The 19946-nt window shown below is 40.1% G+C and overlaps 1 protein-coding gene and 1 long non-coding RNA gene across 7 annotated transcripts in view; one reads left to right on the top strand and one right to left on the bottom strand.

Moving 5' to 3' along the window:
• The window catches only part of LOC144042902 (BAR/IMD domain-containing adapter protein 2-like), an 81419-nt gene that overhangs the window by 46808 nt on the left and 14665 nt on the right, over nt 1–19946 (bottom strand). For all 6 annotated transcript variants that reach the window (XM_077555976.1, XM_077555981.1, XM_077555978.1 and 3 more), the window contains 2 exons: nt 10136–10211; nt 860–946 (listed from right to left, as the gene is read on the bottom strand). In XM_077555976.1, the coding sequence (XP_077412102.1) occupies nt 860–946; nt 10136–10211 (163 nt within the window). The remainder of the gene's footprint in view (nt 1–859; nt 947–10135; nt 10212–19946) is intronic.
• Nucleotides 4065–19946, top strand: part of LOC144042904 (uncharacterized) — a 183009-nt gene continuing 167127 nt past the window's right edge. Inside the window, exon 1 of the long non-coding RNA XR_013291008.1 lies at nt 4065–4178. This is a non-coding gene — a long non-coding RNA (uncharacterized LOC144042904). The remainder of the gene's footprint in view (nt 4179–19946) is intronic.

Raw genomic sequence — 19946 nt, 5'->3', positions numbered from 1 at the left:
TCAAGCCACTAATTGACACATAGGATCCTGACGTTCAGAATTTTTTTCCAGGAAATAGCTAAATTGGAAGAGTTGGGAGATGGGACTTTTAACAACAATAACATGCTTTGTGGATGTAACGTTTCATTTGGTTCAGTTAGAAAGAATAATTAAACACTCACTAGCAACATTACCCATATTTCACTCCGTTTGCTACCTAGCAACACCAAAGAGCTGTTGGGACGTGTGAGTGTGTTCAACACTTTATACAACACAGGCAACTGTTGAACTTGTATATAATATTTTTTTTAAAGAAGCTCAAATTTTAGTGAGTACAGCATTTAGGGAGTACAGCAGTGTACACACATATGATAATCAGGCCAAATGTGATCCTCCTCACCCACTTCCCAATCAAAAAAGGCCCAATGGTTAGATCCCTCTGAAAGATTTCTGGTTGTGTGTGGTTAAAAGTGATTTTTTCAAAAGCCCCCGGGGGCAAGCAAAGCACGGTGGGCTGCCAGGCTAATAAAAAGCTGGTGCAAAGCCTGGATAATAACAATGTCGAAACAATTATCCTGTGGAGTGGTAGGTATTAAATATTTTTTTTTGTAGGGGGAAAAAACGAAGAATACACACTGGAAGTTGCATTTAGTCAGACTCATAATAGAGGCTATGAATTACATACTAAACAAAAACAGGACTGGCGTGGCATAAAGTCATGGTTCGACTGCATGTTTCTGAAGCATGTAGCGATTTGTCTTGAATTAGACCACCAAAAATGGTGATTTGTCCATTAAAAGGGACTGCCTAGCATCCATACTGTGTAACTGTTAAAAACGAACGCAAATGACTTGGCGGATGTATGATTTCAGTCACTCACCCAAATCTTTGGATCCTTGACTCTCGCTGGCCAGCTCGCCCATTCTCACCAGAGCGTCGAAGTAGCCTTTTGCAGCAAATGTCACATCTGTACAAAAGAGGGAAAGCAGTGTGAGTGCTTAGTGAGTTAAAAACAACAAGAGACATTTTTGCTAAATTTCCTTCCTCTCAGCTTGCCGTCGGCAAGAAAAACAACTCAACTGATGCCGCTGTGTGATTGTTCCCATCTTGTTTGCATTCAGAATCGCTGATTGCGATTTGATAATTATTTCCCGGCATGTTTTTGCACTTGCAGAGGCCTAAAAGACAATTTTCTGTTTCTTCTGAGAATGAAACTATAATTACAATGGGAAATGGATTTATCATGCACAAATGTTGCATCGTGGTTGCTAGATACATACATATACATCTAAGTTAGTTCAACAATCTTTGGCTATGAGAAATGTCGGCAGCACCAAGCGCAACTTAGTGAATCGGCCAGCATTAAATGATTAACTGCATGTTTTAGATGTTTCCACCTACCAACACACCTGATACGAAAGATATATCAGGCATGCTGATGAGCTGATTATATGAATTATATGATCCAGGTATGCTAGTGGGCGGGAACATCTAAAGCCTCGAGGACCGGAATTGGTGAACCCTGAGTACTGACAATCCCGAGTCCTGCTACTTGCGTATCTGGTCACTGCACTTTTTTTTTTTAAATTTATTTATTACATTTTCTTGAAAAGTACATGGGTGGTTTACTTGTACAGTTTACTTGGGTGGCCCGCCCAAGTATAAACATGTAATGGGAAACACTGTGATATTTCCGCAATACAACAAACAGCACACAAACCGCGTAGATTGTTATAGTAGTCATCACATTTTGTGCTAATTGACAAACACAGGGTGGAGCTATAGATTGCTATGTTCATTTCTTGCGGTAGCCGGCTAGCCGCTATCCACCTAGCATTACAGTTAAACGTTTTTAAAAGGAATTTTATTTTCTCTATTGTGACCAGTGTCATTTATTTGAGTCCCTCAGTTTGTCACAAGACCTGAGTAAAGATGTATGCTAGCTTTTTATGCTAACCAGCTAGCCAGAGACGTCCTACTATGAGACTTTCTAGAATGACAGTTGCAAATAATTAGATTTTCTGTCACTGATGTTATGTACTTGAGTTCATCGGTTTGTGCCGTTTAACTTACAGATCACTACGTTAACTTTTCCATCTGTGATGTGGGACTATGGGGTAGATGCCACGGACTTCCGGGTTTCACACATCAGCTGGCCGCATTCCAACACTCGCACGTGCTCGTTAGCTTCTTACGCTAGCCACTGACTGGTTAGCTGCCATATGCTTCTCACTGCAAAAGGTAGAGCACTATGTACGGTTTAAGTGCTATGCTTTACCATTTTATATTACATTTACAAGTACTTTAATTAGATAAATGTGTGACATTTAATGTTTAAGAAATGATGTGTATTATGAGTGAAGAGATGTTTGACCATTTAATTTGTACGACATCTACAAAACACTGCTTGTACGGTTGCTGGCGACAATTTTGACTCTGAATCGAATTATTACCCCGCACGTCTTGACTTTGGACAGGATCTTCCTTCCTTGAATTATCATGTCCATCCGTAGCTGTGGTGCATTGCAGCTAAAGCACATTGCAATCCGACCACACAGCTGTTCCCAACTCAGAGTCAGCGCTTTCCGCTTGATAACGTCTTGTTTTGACATCTGTGATAGCACCTTTTTCTTGAATGAGCCAAGACCTCATGCATGCTTCCTGATATGAATGTGTGCAGGCTAGAGCCTGCATGGGAAATTTACTCAATAAGTGCCTGGTGGCATGTGGTAAAAGCTGGCCAGTGAGTCTAGAAAGGACCTATATGATTTTAATTTATTTTCTCCGGAGGTTTGTTTGTTTGCTTGTTTTCCTCCACTGGCCGTAAAATTAACCTCCATTTTGTTTAATCTTTTCTGGCCTTGACTCAGAGGTGATAAGCAGAAGGAGTCCATGCAGCCTTATAGACTCTCTTTTTTTTCCTTCTTTTTTTCTGGAGAGCTCAGTATTGTTCATTCGGTAATTTTACCGATTTGACATGACAGACGTTGCTGGCTGTTTGGCTGACAGATGCACGGCCAATCAGAACAGTTCTGGTGTATGCACTTGGAAAATAATTTCATCGGCCTGAGTGACATTTTGCATACTTTTGCCTGCAGACAGCTGCGAGGTGAGTGACAGTTTTCTAACTCACTCACTAGAGGTAGTTCTCCATCCCTTTACTTTTTTTTTTACTTTTTGCTGTGGCGTTTGGAACTGGAATAAATCCACTGTAAAAGGCTTGGTTCACTGGTGAAATGCTTAACATCTTTGGTTCTGGAAAGACTTCGGTGTTACAGATGCCACATCCTAAATTTGAGTAAAGACATCCACCATGACACATAGTGGTATCTGTCACAGGTGATAGAAAAAATTATGCAGGGTTTATTTAGTCATAGCCAGGCTTGGGGAATAACGGAATACATGTACCGCCGTTACGTAATCAGATTGCAAAAAAAATTAACTGTATTGCATTACAGTTAAAGGAAAAAACTTGTAATCAGACTACAGTTACATTTATTAACTCTTTGACTGCCAGACGTTTTCAGAAAAGGGATGCCGCCAGTGCCAGCAGTTTTAAGCATTTTGACTGATCTTTCAAGGTCCACAGAAAATTTTGTGTTTGGACTATGGAAACACACATACTACCAAATGAAAGATTACATTTTCATGAAAGAAAAAAATGTGTTTCTACCATATTCCGTTTTTCAGTAATCAGCAATAGAAAATGGTTTATTTCACCGAAATGCTCTGTTTTGAAACGTCCTTGGCGGCCCTCCGTAGGTTTTTACTAAACGTCATTTAACGTCCTTGGCAGTAAAAGAGTTAAAAATAGGGATTACTGTGAGGGATTACAATTTCTACGATGAGAGAGAGTGCGAAAGAGGGCGAGAGTGCGAGAGAGAGAGTGCAAAAGAGGGTGAGTGAGAGAGAGTGAGAGTGAGGGCGAGAGTGAGAGAGAGGAGGACAGAGCGAGAGAGAGCGCGTGCACGCCCGCGCGAGTGAGACCGTTGCTACATGTTGGGGAGGTGGGAACAAACGAACTGACTAGTCGTGTCCTCCACATGCGGGCAGTTTGAAAAAGCTTCACGGGCAGAAGGAGAAAATGGCAACCGGTATTCACTGAAACTTACTCGGAGCGAAAGTTTTAGCTGAGAGTCCAGCGGCATGCTACACGCTGTAGCTTCTTGCTAGCTAGCCCGCTAGCCTACAACCATAATGTGAGTTACACCTTCCAAACAAATCTTCCTCCCACCAATTCACTATTTAAACATCATGCACAACATATACACAGCTAAACTTGTGAGGGTTAAAAGTTAATTTTGCAGTTGTCACGCATCGTCATTCTCATTGGATGACTATCCATCTATCTACAGTATCTATGAGGTGTGGTTGCTTTCAGTGACAGTTTGAAAACAGCATATGGCCTTCAATCAATCAATCAATCGCCTACATGCTTTTTAATTACAATTATTATTTAGGGGCACATTGTATCGAATATATATTGTGGTGATATTTATTTTTATTTTGTCTTCATGAGCATACTCAATATTGGAGTAATCCAAATGTAATCCAGTTACATTACTTTAATATTATGGTACTTGGATTACATTACTAACTACAGGGATGTGATTTGACCAAAGTGAAATTATCTGAAAATTTAGCCGGGGGTCTGGGGGCCGCTGGCACACAGCTAGGTCCAGGGCAGTGCCCTGGTGGGGGGACAAGGGCCCGGAGCTTATGGGTTTTCCGTGTTTTTAGTACTTTCAATGCACTCACATGACAAAGAAATAGACAAAACAACAGCATAAATTTTCAATGTATATTGAACTATCCCATATAAAATGGCAGTTTTAGTCAACTCAAAATCAGTCACATTCAAAAACATTGGACTGCCTTTGCTTTTAAAAACTATCACTGAGAATATCATCATATCTAACTAATGTGATTACTAAGTTAACACATAAATAATGTTGAAGAGTTCAAATTTCATGAACAAATAATTGTATCATGACCAAATGAAAAGTAACTCATATTAGAGCATACCACAAATGTCTTTGTTATAGCAGAAGATGTTATCTGTCGGAGTCATGTGCATACACAATGAACTACAAAAAAAAAAAGCGAATTAGCGGAAAAATCACATCCCTGTAACTACATTTTTTAGCAGGTAACTTGTAACTGTAATGGATAACATTTTAAAAGTAACCCTCCCAACCCTGGTCATAGCATGATTGGAGAACAGTATTTATTTGAGTAGAGGCCACTATTTGGTGAAAAATGGTAAAGATTAAATGATTATGTCTCTTCATTCATAACAGTGAACGTGTGACGAGAGGAGACTTTTTTTTATCCCTCTCCGTAAGAGCACCTTCAGTCAGTCTGCCCGGGCTGTGAGAGGGGCCAGTGAATGGAACTCACTGCCAGATCAGATTAGATAGTTAACAACATTAAAAGGTTTTTACTAAACATTTGAAAAAGTGGCTTGTTGATTCATATACTTGTCAACACTAAGAGACAATAAATCTGTTGTGTACGTGTGTACTTGTAATGTACTGTGTTGTTTCTATTCTAAACAGCAAAGTTGTGTTGTCTTCTTAGTGTGTCAGGACCTGTTTAGTCCAATTTTATGTTTTTTAATTGTGTGTCTATGCTGTACTTTATTGCTTTTTTTTTAACATGGCCAGGGGACGACAGATGGAAAATAGACTTCTGGCTAGTGTTGCACGGGATACCGGTACCAGTACAGTACCTTGAAGTTTTGTAGGGGTGTGAATTGCCTAGTACCTGGCGATTCGATTCGTATCATTTGCGAATCTATAAATTGATTATTGTCATTTTTTTTAAACTCAAATTTAGACAATACTGATCAGTAAACTTGTACATGTACACTGTAAGATTTGTATGAAAAAGTATTTATTTATCTGAAAATTCAGGCTTAGAACTGAGCCACTGCATTTAACAAACAGGTTGCAGTCTGTTTCATGTTTGAACAGCACTGAAATAAAATATTAAGGCTTAATGTTCCATTAATATAACATTCTTCCATGCTTAATGTGTAAATCCTAACCCTAAGTGAGACGTTTTGTTGAATATTCCCATAAAAAAATGTATGTTTATAAATCGATTTGGCCGCATTTCGAATCGCGAATTGCGAGCTGTAATATTGCGATATATTGCCGAATCGATTTTTTCTAAGACCCCTAATGTTTTGGCATCAAAACGGCTCGGTATCAATTTTTTTTTAGCACCGGTACTTCAAAAAATAAATACGAGACAGCCCGCCAACTCTATTTTAAAGGCGGGTACACATATACGCATGGTCACCTGTCTACCGATGTGCGGAAAACGCCTTAAGCGGCACGCCTCTTTCGGCATGTGTGTGAGAGGGCTCAGGAAGATGGCTTCACGCACTGAACACTGAAGCACTCGCTTTCCGTGCACTCCTCGTTGAGAAGTATGACGCGCAAAGTGTCATATGGAATCTTTTCTTCCATGGCCGACAGCCACGGCAAGCCAACCGACATGACGTTTTGTAACGAGAGCAAATGTTTTTCACGGTGAAAGCAGAAGAAAAAGCAGCAATCACTCCTGCAGTGGACTCAAGGTGCGTTCAATGAACAGGCACACAGTAGGAAATCACAGTTATGCATAGAAAAAGCCGAGATGACTGACAGAGCGACAGGTTGTGTCACATTTTTTGACACATCCCTTAAAAAATAAGTCGAGCGTAAATTATTTTGTTCCCAGTTTGTAGTATTCGATGACGCAATTGGTAGCGTAATGGAGAAGAGCAGAGACATGCACGCACACTCAAGCAACATTACATTGAGTCATGGGAGGAGTGCCACAGTATTACTAATATTTAAAAAGAATGACATCAAATGCAGTCAAATACAGTACTTCAAGAATATGGCATGCAATGTGAAAGCACAGAGTATATATATATATATATATATATATATATATATATATATAATTATATACAGTATTTACATAAATTAACATGTATATATCCTAATATTTTGAATTAATAAAAAATGAAAATAATTTTGCTGCTTTTGTTGATGTTTCAGATTTTTGTCGAGGTAATGTTTCAGTACCGGTATCGGGGTATTTTATTCAGGTATAGTACCTAAGTCAAAACTTACTTCTGGCTAATTCTGACTTTTTTAACTTGGGAATGTTTATGTGTTTTATTAAATTGCACTGTCCCATTTTAAATAAATCAAATTCAATTCATTAAGACCACATACTGTATGTGCTGGCATGTGTGCAGCGAATGTAGATGACAACTAAAGTGTAAATAAGCTGGATCTACTACATGAAGCTACTTTATTGCTGACAAATGCAGTGTGTGTGTGTGTGTGTGTGTGTGTGTGTGTGTGTGTGTGTGTGTGTGTGTGTGTCGTTCACAAAGACAGATGGAGGGGATTATTTCAAGTTTAAATTGTAGGAATGCACAACAATGGATCTTCCGCAAAGCCACCCCCCAAGAGAATCAGACTGGCTAATCACAGCCAAGGCTGATCAAGCGAAGCGGTCGGTCTCATGGTCTGTTGACTCCATCAAAAACCTAAAGGAACGACTATAAACTCATTTAAACACACACTGGTCAGTGGTCACACACTATAGTCAGCTGCATTGTCAGTTGAAGTCTAAAAAATATACCAAAAATCTGGTCGGCCTCAGGCCGTTAAATACCTCGAAAATCAGAGCAAAACCCAATAAAACACACCCTGGATGAAGCTATGCGGTCAGCCTTATTGTCCATTAAATCCCTCAAAAATCAACAGACACCCCTTTGATTGCGCCAAGGCAAGCAATCAACTTGAAGTATGTATGTCATTGGACGGATACACCAACGGCCAACTATGGTCAATTTGATATTTTCTCAAAAATTGATAGTATTTGTCAGTCTCCACGCTCGTATTCTTTAATTTGTCAAAAATGTGTACATTGCTGAACATAGTTTGTGGACAAATCTATTGAGTCACATAAAGCCACGTAAATTGTCTGAAAAGTGTTGTAAAACTCTCCTTCCTGACTTAGGGCGCACACACACTAGGGCCATTGTACCCGTGCCCAAGTAGATGTAGTAGTAGATGGCAGCAGCAAAGAGCTCACGTTGGTCTGATGATGACGTGCAGTCCCCCTATGATGACGTCTTCTTCGTGATGACGTATATTTTGGAGGCAACTGGGCTCGGGCACGGTTTTGTTAACAGCAATCCGACGTCGGCCAAATGTGACCGGCGCCTACCACCTGTGGTGTCGGCAGAGACGTTGGCACGTCGCGTAGAAAAATTACGTAAATACACACCGCACCGACGACGACTACTACGTACCTTCAGCACATGCGCGAGATGAACCTCTTTACGGGGGTGGAATATAAAAGCGTAAACAACTCATACCGGTGTCGACAGCGGTGCCGGGGTAAACACTGCGGCCAACAAACTGCTAGAACAAGCTTCGTCCCCTTCTCGTTCCCGAACGCATGGATATACTCCGCTGTGGCGTATCCTGGACCCCGTCGACTCCTGGCTGCTACCTATCGTCGGTTCACCCGAAAAGCTTCGGCCGTGTTATCTCCCGCGTTTTGGACGCGGTGCCGACCTCCAGCTTCTGAAGGAGCTTCCTCGAGACCGCCGGACGGAAGGGCCATGCACCCCTGCTGCTCCCACAAGGATCGCGCTGTTAAATGTGCGGTCATTGACAAAGAAAACGTTTATCTTGAGTGAGTTTTTCCTTTCCAACAACTTGGATTTCCTGTGCTTAACAGAGACCTGGACTGTCGCTAGTGAGTCCTCCGCTATGATTGAATTACTACTGCTTGGCTGTGCTTACTTGGACGCTCTGAGGACGTCGAGCCGAGGTGGAGGAACAGCGACTATTTAAAAAACAAAAACTAATTTAAATGTAAACGATGTCTATTTATCACATCGATCACAGCTTTGAAGCCACCTTCATTCAAGTCGGCCAAACTGTCACTGTGCTGTGCTGTGTCATTTACCGACCTCCAAAATACAATAAGGACTTTTTAAACGACTTTGCAAATCTTTTTGTCGAAACCATGCTGAAATATGATCATATCCTCTTTATGGGGGACTTTAATATTCAAGTGTGCTGTCCTGAAAAACTATACAGTTGAGTTGAGTACTGTTTTGTTGATTCGCTAGCTAACAGCCAATCACAGTTATCATATGCCCCAGACGCCGATTCAACATGCTAGAAACGCAATATAAGGCAATGCGGTATATGGCATCAAGCAAGGTATCTTTGTCCCCCATTTTTTGAAAAGTAGTCATCATGGAGGTGAGCGGATTCGGCAACAATGCGTAAAACAATGAATGACATTCTGTTAGCCATTTGACCAAAAATGCTCTTCTACCGATGTGAGGCCTGACTCAACAATGCAAACTAGGCTAGCCACATGCCCATTACATTTATACAGGTCCACTTTTTTTTTTTTTTGACTGAGGGTGAGATCTTGCTTTTTTCGCAATATTTACTGATACTGTATTACTTTTCACCATGCTCGGATTTATCAACAGTAACTTAGCAAGAGGCATGGTCAGTTCCAGTAGTGGCACCATATGGACAAGGGGCCGGCCCCTCACCCATCCTGTTGCCCCCCGCAAACAAGAGCCTCTTGGCCCCCGTCGGATCGGGCAAATCTTACAAAATGGGTACTTAATAGCTCAGGGAGTCAGTGCCAGTCTGTCTCCATCCTCCCACTGTATCCTGGATTAGTTATCACATGTGTCAAGCGGGTGGGGGATGAAACATAAGATAGCACTCGAAAAGAGCAGGGCGTCGAGAGCCATTTGGTAAGGCTTTTATTCGAGGGTGGCGAGTTTGGATACATCGCAGTCGGCAAATTAACAAACAGACGACAGCACGACCACGCGCTCGCCTTTATTAATTTGTCTACCCACAGCGAACTGTCATCACTTCACATTAGAGGCCCTTTTATGTTCCTCTTAATACACCTCCACTACAGCAGAGAGAGAAAAAAGCTGCTTACTAGGTGGCAAGGCCTGCCCCATTGGCAGGAGGATAAATACTGTCCTTTTATAGTCAGACAAAAAAAAGGCGAAAGGAGGTGGATATATAGTGGAAAAAAATCCGCATTGGCAGAGCGCCTGAACCTGAAAGAGAGAAATAAATGGACTTACTGGCAAGGGCCTTCTCGTAGGTCTTCCCCATGGCAACAAAGTTTCGTAAGCAGGGGTTGAACTGCTCCATGATTGTCTGAAAGAGACAAAAAGAAGACAAGGCTGAAGGCTGCGCAGGGAAGGTTTCTCGAGCAAAACAAAATGCTTTGGAGGCGTGAATGCTAATGAACGTGCCCACCTTTCAAGTGTGAAATTATCTGCCTGTCATTTTGTGCTTCCGTCTCACTGTTATGCAACAAAAATGACAAACGCGGATATAAAAAGTCTACACACCCCTGTTCAAATGTGTGAACAAATCTTATCATGTGGTTGCACAAGTGTGCACACCCTATTATAACTGCAGCATGGCTGTGTACACACTTTAAAAGCGCCTCTAAATAACCCAAAATAAATTCCAGCTGTTCTAGTAGGCATTTCCTGACATTTCTTTGCTAGAAGCTTGAAGGTTTTGTGTGAATCCTAAATTATTTCAAACTGTTCATAATTCCTTCTACTTTGCCCAAGGCTACAGTTTGAGATGAAGATAAACAGCCCAAAAGCAAAACACTTGCCTCCACCATGGTTCACTGTTGGCATGATGGCTTTTTAGTAATTACGGCCAAAAAGTTGAACCTTGCTTTTACTGGACTATAACTACAAACTCCCAAACAGAAGATGACAGACCGGGTTTACCAGTTCTTGGTCACATTAATGGCAGAGAAAGTTTCAAAAGTATTTATCTTGGTCTTATTTTTTATGTGACGGGCGTGGAAAACTTTTTATAGTCACGATTCAAACTGCCCTTAGAATGATGACCAGTTAGGCTGGACAAAGTTCCAGAACCACATTTGAGAATACACTGTCTGAAACACCTCAGATAAGCAGAGCTGCATTGAGTTCCAGGGACTGCAGTTTGAGAAGAAGTGATTTCAAGACAACGGACGGACACACCGGCTCATTATACAGAAGGAATCCCTCAAGCGTCACAATGTCCTAAATGTCTCATCACTAGCAGATTGGATCACATATTGGAGCGTACGCTCTTAAAATGCAGCGTGTGCGCTACGCGTCTTGACATCTGGCACCTTTTCCCGTTTCCTCGTGCACTTCCTCCAATTAGCCGCTCTCTGCTCGGCCTAGCCAGGAAGAGCCGCGGGGACGGCGACGCAGCCACACCACACTGCAGTAAGCAAACCTACACCAACCATTTATGAATTCCAACTGTCAAACAGGCAGCTCATCCTGACAATCACAATGTCTCTTTTCTTCATTTTAATGAGGAGGCGGCTCATGGGCCAAGGCATGCGACATCGTGTTACCGAAAATCATCTTGAAATGAATGGAAGGGCCATTACTTCCTTCCAGCCTCCCAAAAACAAAACTGTTTGGAATGTGTTTGAAGTAAGTAAACTATCACTATATGTAACTGTACTTCAGAAAAAAAACACAGTAATGCCAAATATAGAATGTAAAGAACAGTTTTTGCCACATTTGTTCAATTTTGCTCTTTTGCGGAAATCTTGCTTTGAAAATGTCATTTGCACACAGAGGCACTGTTGTCGGACCTTGTCACAATAAAAGTGTCTGACAGCTAAACTGTGCAATTTGTTGACAATTCTGTTCCACTATGACAGCGATAAAGCAAAGATAGGCCTACCGGTAAGGCAAGTCATAGCGACACACTCGCCTAGTGTAATTAATAGTGACAACAATTGTATTTGTCTTATTTCACGAGTGCTAAACACGTGAAAAGTGTTGAAAGAAACATGCCGTGTCGGCTAAATCACACTCATTGAAGGAAGTTGATGGAGTCGAGGTCTGTCGGGAGCACCGAATGAATTAAAGTGAGAGAAACGGTGCACAGTTATATAGCATTTGTATGTGAGTGATGCAAGCCTAGTGTTGGGCAGTTTTCTGACGTAAATCAATCATTAAACACGTCTTTGTGTTGAATTACAAACTGAAGATATCCCCTTACTCTCTCAATTGGAAGTGTACAAAAGGTTTTCAGAGAGAACAAGTGGAAGCCGATGATTTTGAGGAGGAAATGGAGTAGTAGTTATGGCAATGATTTTGGCCATGATAGCATTAAGCACTGTACATTTCGTAGCATTGGTGATTTCTTTTATATATTATTGATCATTTTAGCCTGCAGCAATCACATAAAATGCCCGTGAAATCTTGGAGGGACTGGCTAGGACTGTCTACAAAATACCTATAGATGACATATGTGCCACAAATCACCATACAGTATATCCAGTATTTATTTCATTTTTATTATTATTCTGATTGCTGTAGTACTTGGTAGAACATACATCACCACTCCAAATTTAATGAATTATTATGATAGTGAATCATTTTTATGATCATGAACAATTATTATTATGACGATTACTATTATATGACAATTATGTCATTATGGAGTGAGGCATTTGTGTGACAAATATTCGCAAAAATAAATGAAACACCCTATTAAGCCTGGACATAATTGGAATTCATTGTATAATAACAATAAGAAGAAGAATGATAATAATAATAATACGTTTGCCTAGTAACGAGTTACTTTTATTATGAAGTAATTCAATTACTAAATTTGTTACTTTTTTAAGCAAGTAATGAGCAACTATTAACTAATTACTTTTTTAAAGTAACGTTCCCAACACTGTTGCTTAAGCTTGGTAAAGTTCAACTGGGAGTTGCAATAAACAGCTTGACACCTTTTTTTTTTTTCAAGAATATTTTGACAAGTGAGTTCAAAACTCACATTTTGCTTTGCAGACAAACAAAAAAAATATTGTCTTAAAGGTGCTGTCCGACTTTTTCTCGCTGTTTGTAAACAAAACATTCAAAATTGATGCTCGAGGAAGCAGAGGTCAGCAGCCAACCAGGAATAAGCGTGAAACCAGCCCACCAATCAGGGTTCACACAGCTAAATTTGCATATGCCACTGATATTAGCTTGCCTCCGCGGCTTGGCTGGAAGATCTCCGGCCAGAAACGTCCCGGACAGGCCAAAACAAATCCTATCTTGCAAAATCATTTTCTGTCTAGTGACTTCTGTCAACCTGCCTGTTTGCAGTTTTCAATTTTTTTGTGCTGTTTCTAAATAGGAAAGCAGTGCAGTATCTGGTGTTAAGGAAGTGATTACATCTCGACTAAGACGAAATGTCGGGAAAGAGGTACTGAGATGTTGCAAGTAACGGCAAGTCTCCGCCGCATGTGTATCAACAGTTAATCCATTTATTTTTAAGGGTTATGACATGAGTTTGAAAGGATATTAAACTGTTTTGCAATCAAAATTTGTGGTATATTTACAATTTAAATGGTAAGTACACTATAGGCAATTAACAACATTAGGGGTGTCAATTATGTTTTTTGCTGTCAAGGTACATTGGTGACTGTGCTAATTAATATGTTACATTTATTACATACAGCAAGACAACATGTAGCAGCACTCTGAACAAAACAAAAATGACTGTCAAAAGTTCATATGCACCGGGTGTGTTTTCTTCAAAGGCTTCTGCCGCTGCTGTTGTGTTCAGGTGTCAAGGGGAAAAAAACATGTTTTGATATGTCCTCATGTAACCTCTTATATAAGGATATGTTGTTGTCCTGAACTGTTGTGTGAATCCAGGTGCCCAACAATTTGTAAATAAAGGGCGGGATCAGCCTGGGAACTCTTCCTTGTTTATACTACAATTTTCCCTGCTTTGCAAAACATGCTTTCGAAAGTGTCTGAGAAAGGGCTTGGCTAGCCCGGTTTCCCGCGCTAACTAATTAAAAGACGGAGGGGCACATGGTCCGAGCAGAGTCAGCTGCGGAACGCGTACGATTGCCCAGCCGTTTTGCAGCTCATTCTACCCGGACCGTAGGCTCTCCGGTCTAGTGTCAAGGTAAGCGCTGATGATGATCATATTATGCTGCTTAACGTTGTAGTGTATTGATTGCTGTTTGCGGGGAATAAAACGTACAATAATTCTAGCAAAGCAAGTTGTGAGTATTTCTGTTTGCGGGGAATAAAATGTAAATTCTAGCAAATCGAGTTTTGACTGTTGGTGTTTGCGGGGAATGAAAGGGATAATCATTCTAGCATAGCGCAGGTGTTGATTACTGTTTGCGGGGGATAAAACGTACGATTATCCTAGCACAGTATAAATGTTGATTGCTGTTTGCGGGGAATAAAAGACACGGTTATTCTAGCAAAGCATATCAAGTCTCTGTGTATTCATTGTTGCCGCCGACCACTCACGATCCTGCATAAAAATATAAAGGTGAAGTAGTGTTTTCCACAAAACGGTGCACAGCCCAAAAATCACTGGTTCATTCGCAAAGTGTTAAAGATAATTACAAGAAGCTTTGTCAGCGCCGCTCTTCTTCTTCCCTCCAAGACGGAAAGAACCAGACTTCACCCCAAGAGCTGTCGGGCAATTGTCTCTTTTCTCGTTTTTTTTTTTAAATGTAAAATTACAATTATTAAGGATGGGGAAAAAGGCTGAGGATTCTGTTTGAAGACGAACAAAGAACGTGAACATTTAGGTGTCATGTCACACGAACCCAGCCATGTCACTCACTGCAAAAGCAAACTGAATTCAAGAATGAAATTAAAAAGCTGTGAGTGACGACCAACAGGCACCTCAGCTCCATATTTCATGGCCAGCCTTTGAAATGATCATTAACCTCTTAGGCCTCGGTTACAGAATTTTCTGAAAAATACCACCTATAGAAATACATCGCTCTCCAAACGACACCAGAATGACAAACATTAAAAGGCTTTAGCCCCAAAAATGAGACAAAGGGTTTATTCATAAAAAGTATATTTGATATTGTTGTAAACCATGGAAACATTCTGAATGGCTTAAACTAGCACTAAGCTTAAAATGTATTGCCCATAAACGTTCAACACTGTAACTAAATAATTGAAGAGTAACACATATACTGAAAGTTAACGACAACTGACTTGAACTGTACCTACCTAGGCAGTGATTCTTTCATGTACCACAAAGGGGAAACCTCAAAATTCTTCCACTGACATTGCTGACAGTCTTCTTTTGCAGATTTAATTAGACAAAATGAATAAGGTTCCACCTGCCGTGTTTATAAGACAGGGAGAAAAATCATCCAGAAAATCATCACAAGGAGCCAAAAATAGTGGCCTGAGACCAACATTGAGCTTGTCAATGTTGACGACTGTGTTTACTTTGTTTATTAAAACAAAAACAGCACTTTTTCCATATAAGAAGGCCTATATTGTTCTTTTCTTTGTTGACTTTTTCAGTTATATTGATTGCCAGTAAGTTCTAAATAATAATTGCACATCGTTTTGATATTTAGATTTGGCTTTTTAAATGACAAAGAAAGAGAAAAAAAGAGCTTAAACTCATTGAAATCATTATCATATAATGGCATAAATATCGAGATATGGAATTTTGTTCATGTCGCACAGCCCTAGTGGCCTCCATCTTATTTGCACTCATCCACCTGTTATTCAACCGTTCTAAACTAGCTTAGCCATTAGCATGTAAACAAGTCGAATTGAGGCAGAAGAAGAAACATACGAAGGTGTCCCCGCGCTCCTGTCGACTTTACCAAGATTAAAAGACCTCCCTCAGGACCTCACTAAGGGAAATACTCCTAAACGACGCTGCGCTCTACTTCATTCTAATGTGAGGTGACTGATGAAGAAGCCGTGCGTGTGTGTGCACGTGTGTGTAGTCGTGCAGACGCCCACACACGTACAAACCTTTTCTAATAACAAGTGGTGGCGTTTTAAAGCAGTGGGAGGATTGCATAACATGGCATCATTACGGCACACTCCCCCACTGAAGAAGCCAAAAGGTAGCCGACACTTGCCTGGACGACTTTAACTAAATCATGCACATACGCATCTCTCAATCACGCTCACACACAAAATTAACCCCCCAGAGAGACAACAGAGAGAGAGAGAGAGAGAGAGAGAGAGAGAGAGAGAGAGAGAGAGACACACAACAGAGAGAGAGAGAGAGAAACAGAGAGACAGAGAGAGAGACAACAGAGAGAGACAACAGAGAGAGACAACAGAGAGAGACAGAGACAGAGAGAGAGAGACACGATGCATTTTCGAAGGAAATGAGACTACGCCAGAGGGGAAGCGGGAGGTAGTTTCTTCCGTCATCCAGGCTAAATTTGTCATCCCAGTTCTCTTGTGCTACATTGTTAGCCTAATTGTGGCGGCTAATTGGGAAATGGGGCCACAGAGAGAGAAAGAGACCAAAGTGATGCAAAAGATGCAGAATAAAAGCATTCCTCCCTATTCACAACGGTGAAGAGGATCTAAAAGCAATCAGCAAAAATTGGGGAGGAGAGAATCTTCACAAGACAAAACATAGCCTAGCATAACCGTAGCCATCGTCAGTAAGCGTTACTGTAACTGCCATTGCCCGTCAAATTAAGAAAAAAGCCAAAGAAAACGACAAAAGAAAAGAAAAACACAAGAGATTGATGCCCCTCTAGAGGTTTAGAATTGTTGACAGATGCCACAAGAATGCACCAATCAATACTGGACAAGGCTTTGGCCCATCTAATCTAATCTTCTTTCACTTCAACATAGTTCCCTTGCCACCGAGATGGCGGCAAAGCACTACTTTCAATTCAGACACAACAGTAGCCTATCCAACTTAATCTCTTCCCCTCACTTCAACACAGTTTCTTGACACCAGGAGACCTCAATTGTGCTTGACTGAGCACAAAATCAGCCAATTAAAAATGTGTCCAACACCCATTTGCAGTGGCATTTTAGAACATCATCAGAAAGATAAACACCATTTATCACTCAGTCAGCGACAAACCTCCGTTTGCTGGAACTAAAATTAGGTCATCACACGTTGAACGTATGCCCATTCAAAACACGGGATGCTAATCAGTCGAGCCTTCTAGGTGCTCATGTGTCACAGAACACGCATGGTAATCACATGCAAAATGGGGTACAAACACCAGCTGACAGCAACCGGTGGCAATCATTGCGCCCAATCAGACGCCAGCGTGCCCTCATCTGTTCCTTCTTGCCACTTCCGTCCCAGCGCCATCAACACCCCCCAACCCAACCCTGATCCCCCCTGTCTCCTGCCAAAATGCCGTGGATCACATGCACCAGAAAATAGACTGACCTCATTGTGCGACTTCATGTAAGTTTTAAAGTTGCCACTCTTACAGACCTTTTTAGAATATTTGTTCTTTGGTTTGCTGTGTTTGGGGTTATAGAGCCTAAAAGGTGTCGTTTTTTGGTTTCAATTTCCTTAAAAAAAGAAGAAAAAAAAGAAATCTAAATATGCCATCAGAACCTGTGAGTGAATGTTTTTTTTTAAAGGGGGATCGAAAAAAAATACTTGAAAATTTTTAACCCATGCACTGTCTATAGAGGTAAAAAAAAATCATTTTAACTATTTCTATTAGTTTAATATTTTTTCCCACTTTTGTTAAGAGTATGAAAACCTAGTGGTTTTTTTATATTGTATTAGAATAGATATAAAATTTGTGATTAATCGTGAGTTAACTAGTGAAGTCATGCGATTAAAAATAGTCCTTGGCCTGACACCCATAAGTTTTAATAATCTTTTCTTTTCTTTTCTTTTTTAAGAGAAAAAAGAAGAAAGGATTATTAAAAAATTAGGGGCATCAGGCGATTAAAATTTGTAATCGGAATTATTCACATGACTTCACTAGTTAACTCACGATTAATCACAAATTTTAGATCTGTTCTAAATGTACAAAAAAAATTCATACTCTTGTTAACAAAAATGGAAAAACTCAACTAATAGAAATAATAGTTCAATTGAATTTTTGACGTCTATAGCTGTCAAAGGCAGTGAATGAGTTGAAGGGAACTAAACTAGGGCTGCACCTACTGGATATTGTTAGAAATTATTATTCTATCAATAATCAACTAATAAGTTTTTCGATAAAAATTGATTTTGCATTATTAAGCAACACATTTTTGGTATTTTTGTCTACTTGTCGCCATCGTCATGTGCACTGTACAAAAAAAAACTGTAGTTTAGAAAAACACAAGCTTAGCCTGGTAGCTAACGTAACCAGCTCTTCAGCGCGCGATCCGTTTTAGCAGAAAAAAAGAGTATCTGTGCCATTTATCAGAGCAGCAGAACAGTCAATTAATTTGTCTTTCCCCTCAAAAAAATTTGCCTCATCTTTTTGACTGATGCTTCACACATTTCAAAGCTAAAATCATCATTGAAGCCATTTTCACACTTGTTGTGCCCTGGTCAAATGGCATGGAAGGGGTTTTTTACTGCTTGAGCACCACCCAAGAAGTGCGCGGCGTCATCGTGAAATAGTCGATAAAAGCTTCATTTATTGCGGAGGCAATTTGAACAGTAAAAGGTCTACATTCAAGGGACGGTCACACAAGAGTCAAAAGATAGTAACTGCTGTAATAGTTAAAACAACAACAAAACCAGAGACGGGGGACTTGAGTTATTGCGACCTGGATGCGTGTCACCGTTTTGATGACTTGTGACCAAAAATAAAAGACATGAAACTCGACTTGACTTGAGACATGGGCTAAGGTGAGGTACGAAGGCTCTGGGCATCTGAGGCCATTACTTCAAAGCAGGCGTCGCTGCATAATACAGCCCAAGAAAAATGAGAACAGATTTCTATAAAGCGATGACGACAGCATGAGAACGATATTACAGTGCGAGCGGGTTTGCCTACGAGGCGCTTTTTGCCGCCGAGCTCTCCTCCGTTATTAAAGTGAGTTGTTAAAGCTCCCATCGATTAGTGGCGTGTGTCCAATTACGCAGATGACCACGGCAGAATATTCCTGAGGAAAAACCCAGCAGGGAGGGTTTGAAAATAAATAAATAAATAAATCAAAAGCAGCACTCCACTCAAGTTGAAGTGAGACCTTAGCATGATTCGCCTGAAACAAGGATTGTGGACGTTAATAACAATAAAGCACGGCAAGATGGACTTAACTACTAATGCTGCTGAGAGAGGAAGATTAAAAAGCAGTGGGCAGGTTATTAGGAAGTATTTATTAGGGCCGAGTGGTAGGGCTGAACAATTAATCGAATTCGAGTGTAGTGAAAACACAACGTAGTAGAATGCTATTTTCAAATAGCAAAGGCTGCAATTATTTATTTATTTTATTTTATTTTTTTTTGGGGGGGGGGGGGTAGTATTGTCAGTCAGTAAGCTATAATTATTATTTTTAAAATATATATTATTATTTACATAGGGTCTAGATAATTTTAGTATTTAAGTGCAATCCAAATGTTTACAAATTATTGTTTCATGAAAAGTTGGATAATGATTTGTTTGCATTAGTGTTGTAATCTGTGTCTTGGCTCAACAATACGCCACACTTGTTTGGTAGAATTTTGTCAAGTTTTCGTATGTGAACAATTAAAGACTACAAAGTGTTTAGGATGTTAAAAAAATTCCAATAGAAGTCGTGTCTTTCACAACAATTCTAGATTCATTTGCCTTTATTTTAGCTTAGGACTAATTTATAAGACCAAAACATTATGTATAATAAATCTGATATAGTTTATTGTAACAATGATTTATTTATTACATTTAAACAAATGGGAAGATAACATAGAAGAAAATAATTGCAACCGCCATATTGAGAGGAACAAAATTGCAATTAGAGTATTTTCCAAAAAACTTTCAACTCTACAGTAACTTTACACCATGTAAAGAAATGATCACGGCTAATCTTTGAGGGAGAAATTTTGCTAAGACTCTTTTGTAAGTTAATCAATTAATCATTTCAGCATCACAAGATTTTTAAAAATTAGGCAGATCTGCAATGCAACCTCCATTTGCATGATACT

This window comes from Vanacampus margaritifer, chromosome 2 (genome assembly GCF_051991255.1).
Source record: "Vanacampus margaritifer isolate UIUO_Vmar chromosome 2, RoL_Vmar_1.0, whole genome shotgun sequence".
Classification (NCBI taxonomy): Eukaryota; Metazoa; Chordata; class Actinopteri; order Syngnathiformes; family Syngnathidae; genus Vanacampus; species Vanacampus margaritifer.
Note: the sequence above shows the minus strand (reverse complement) of the source record. Positions and strands in the feature narration are given on the sequence as shown.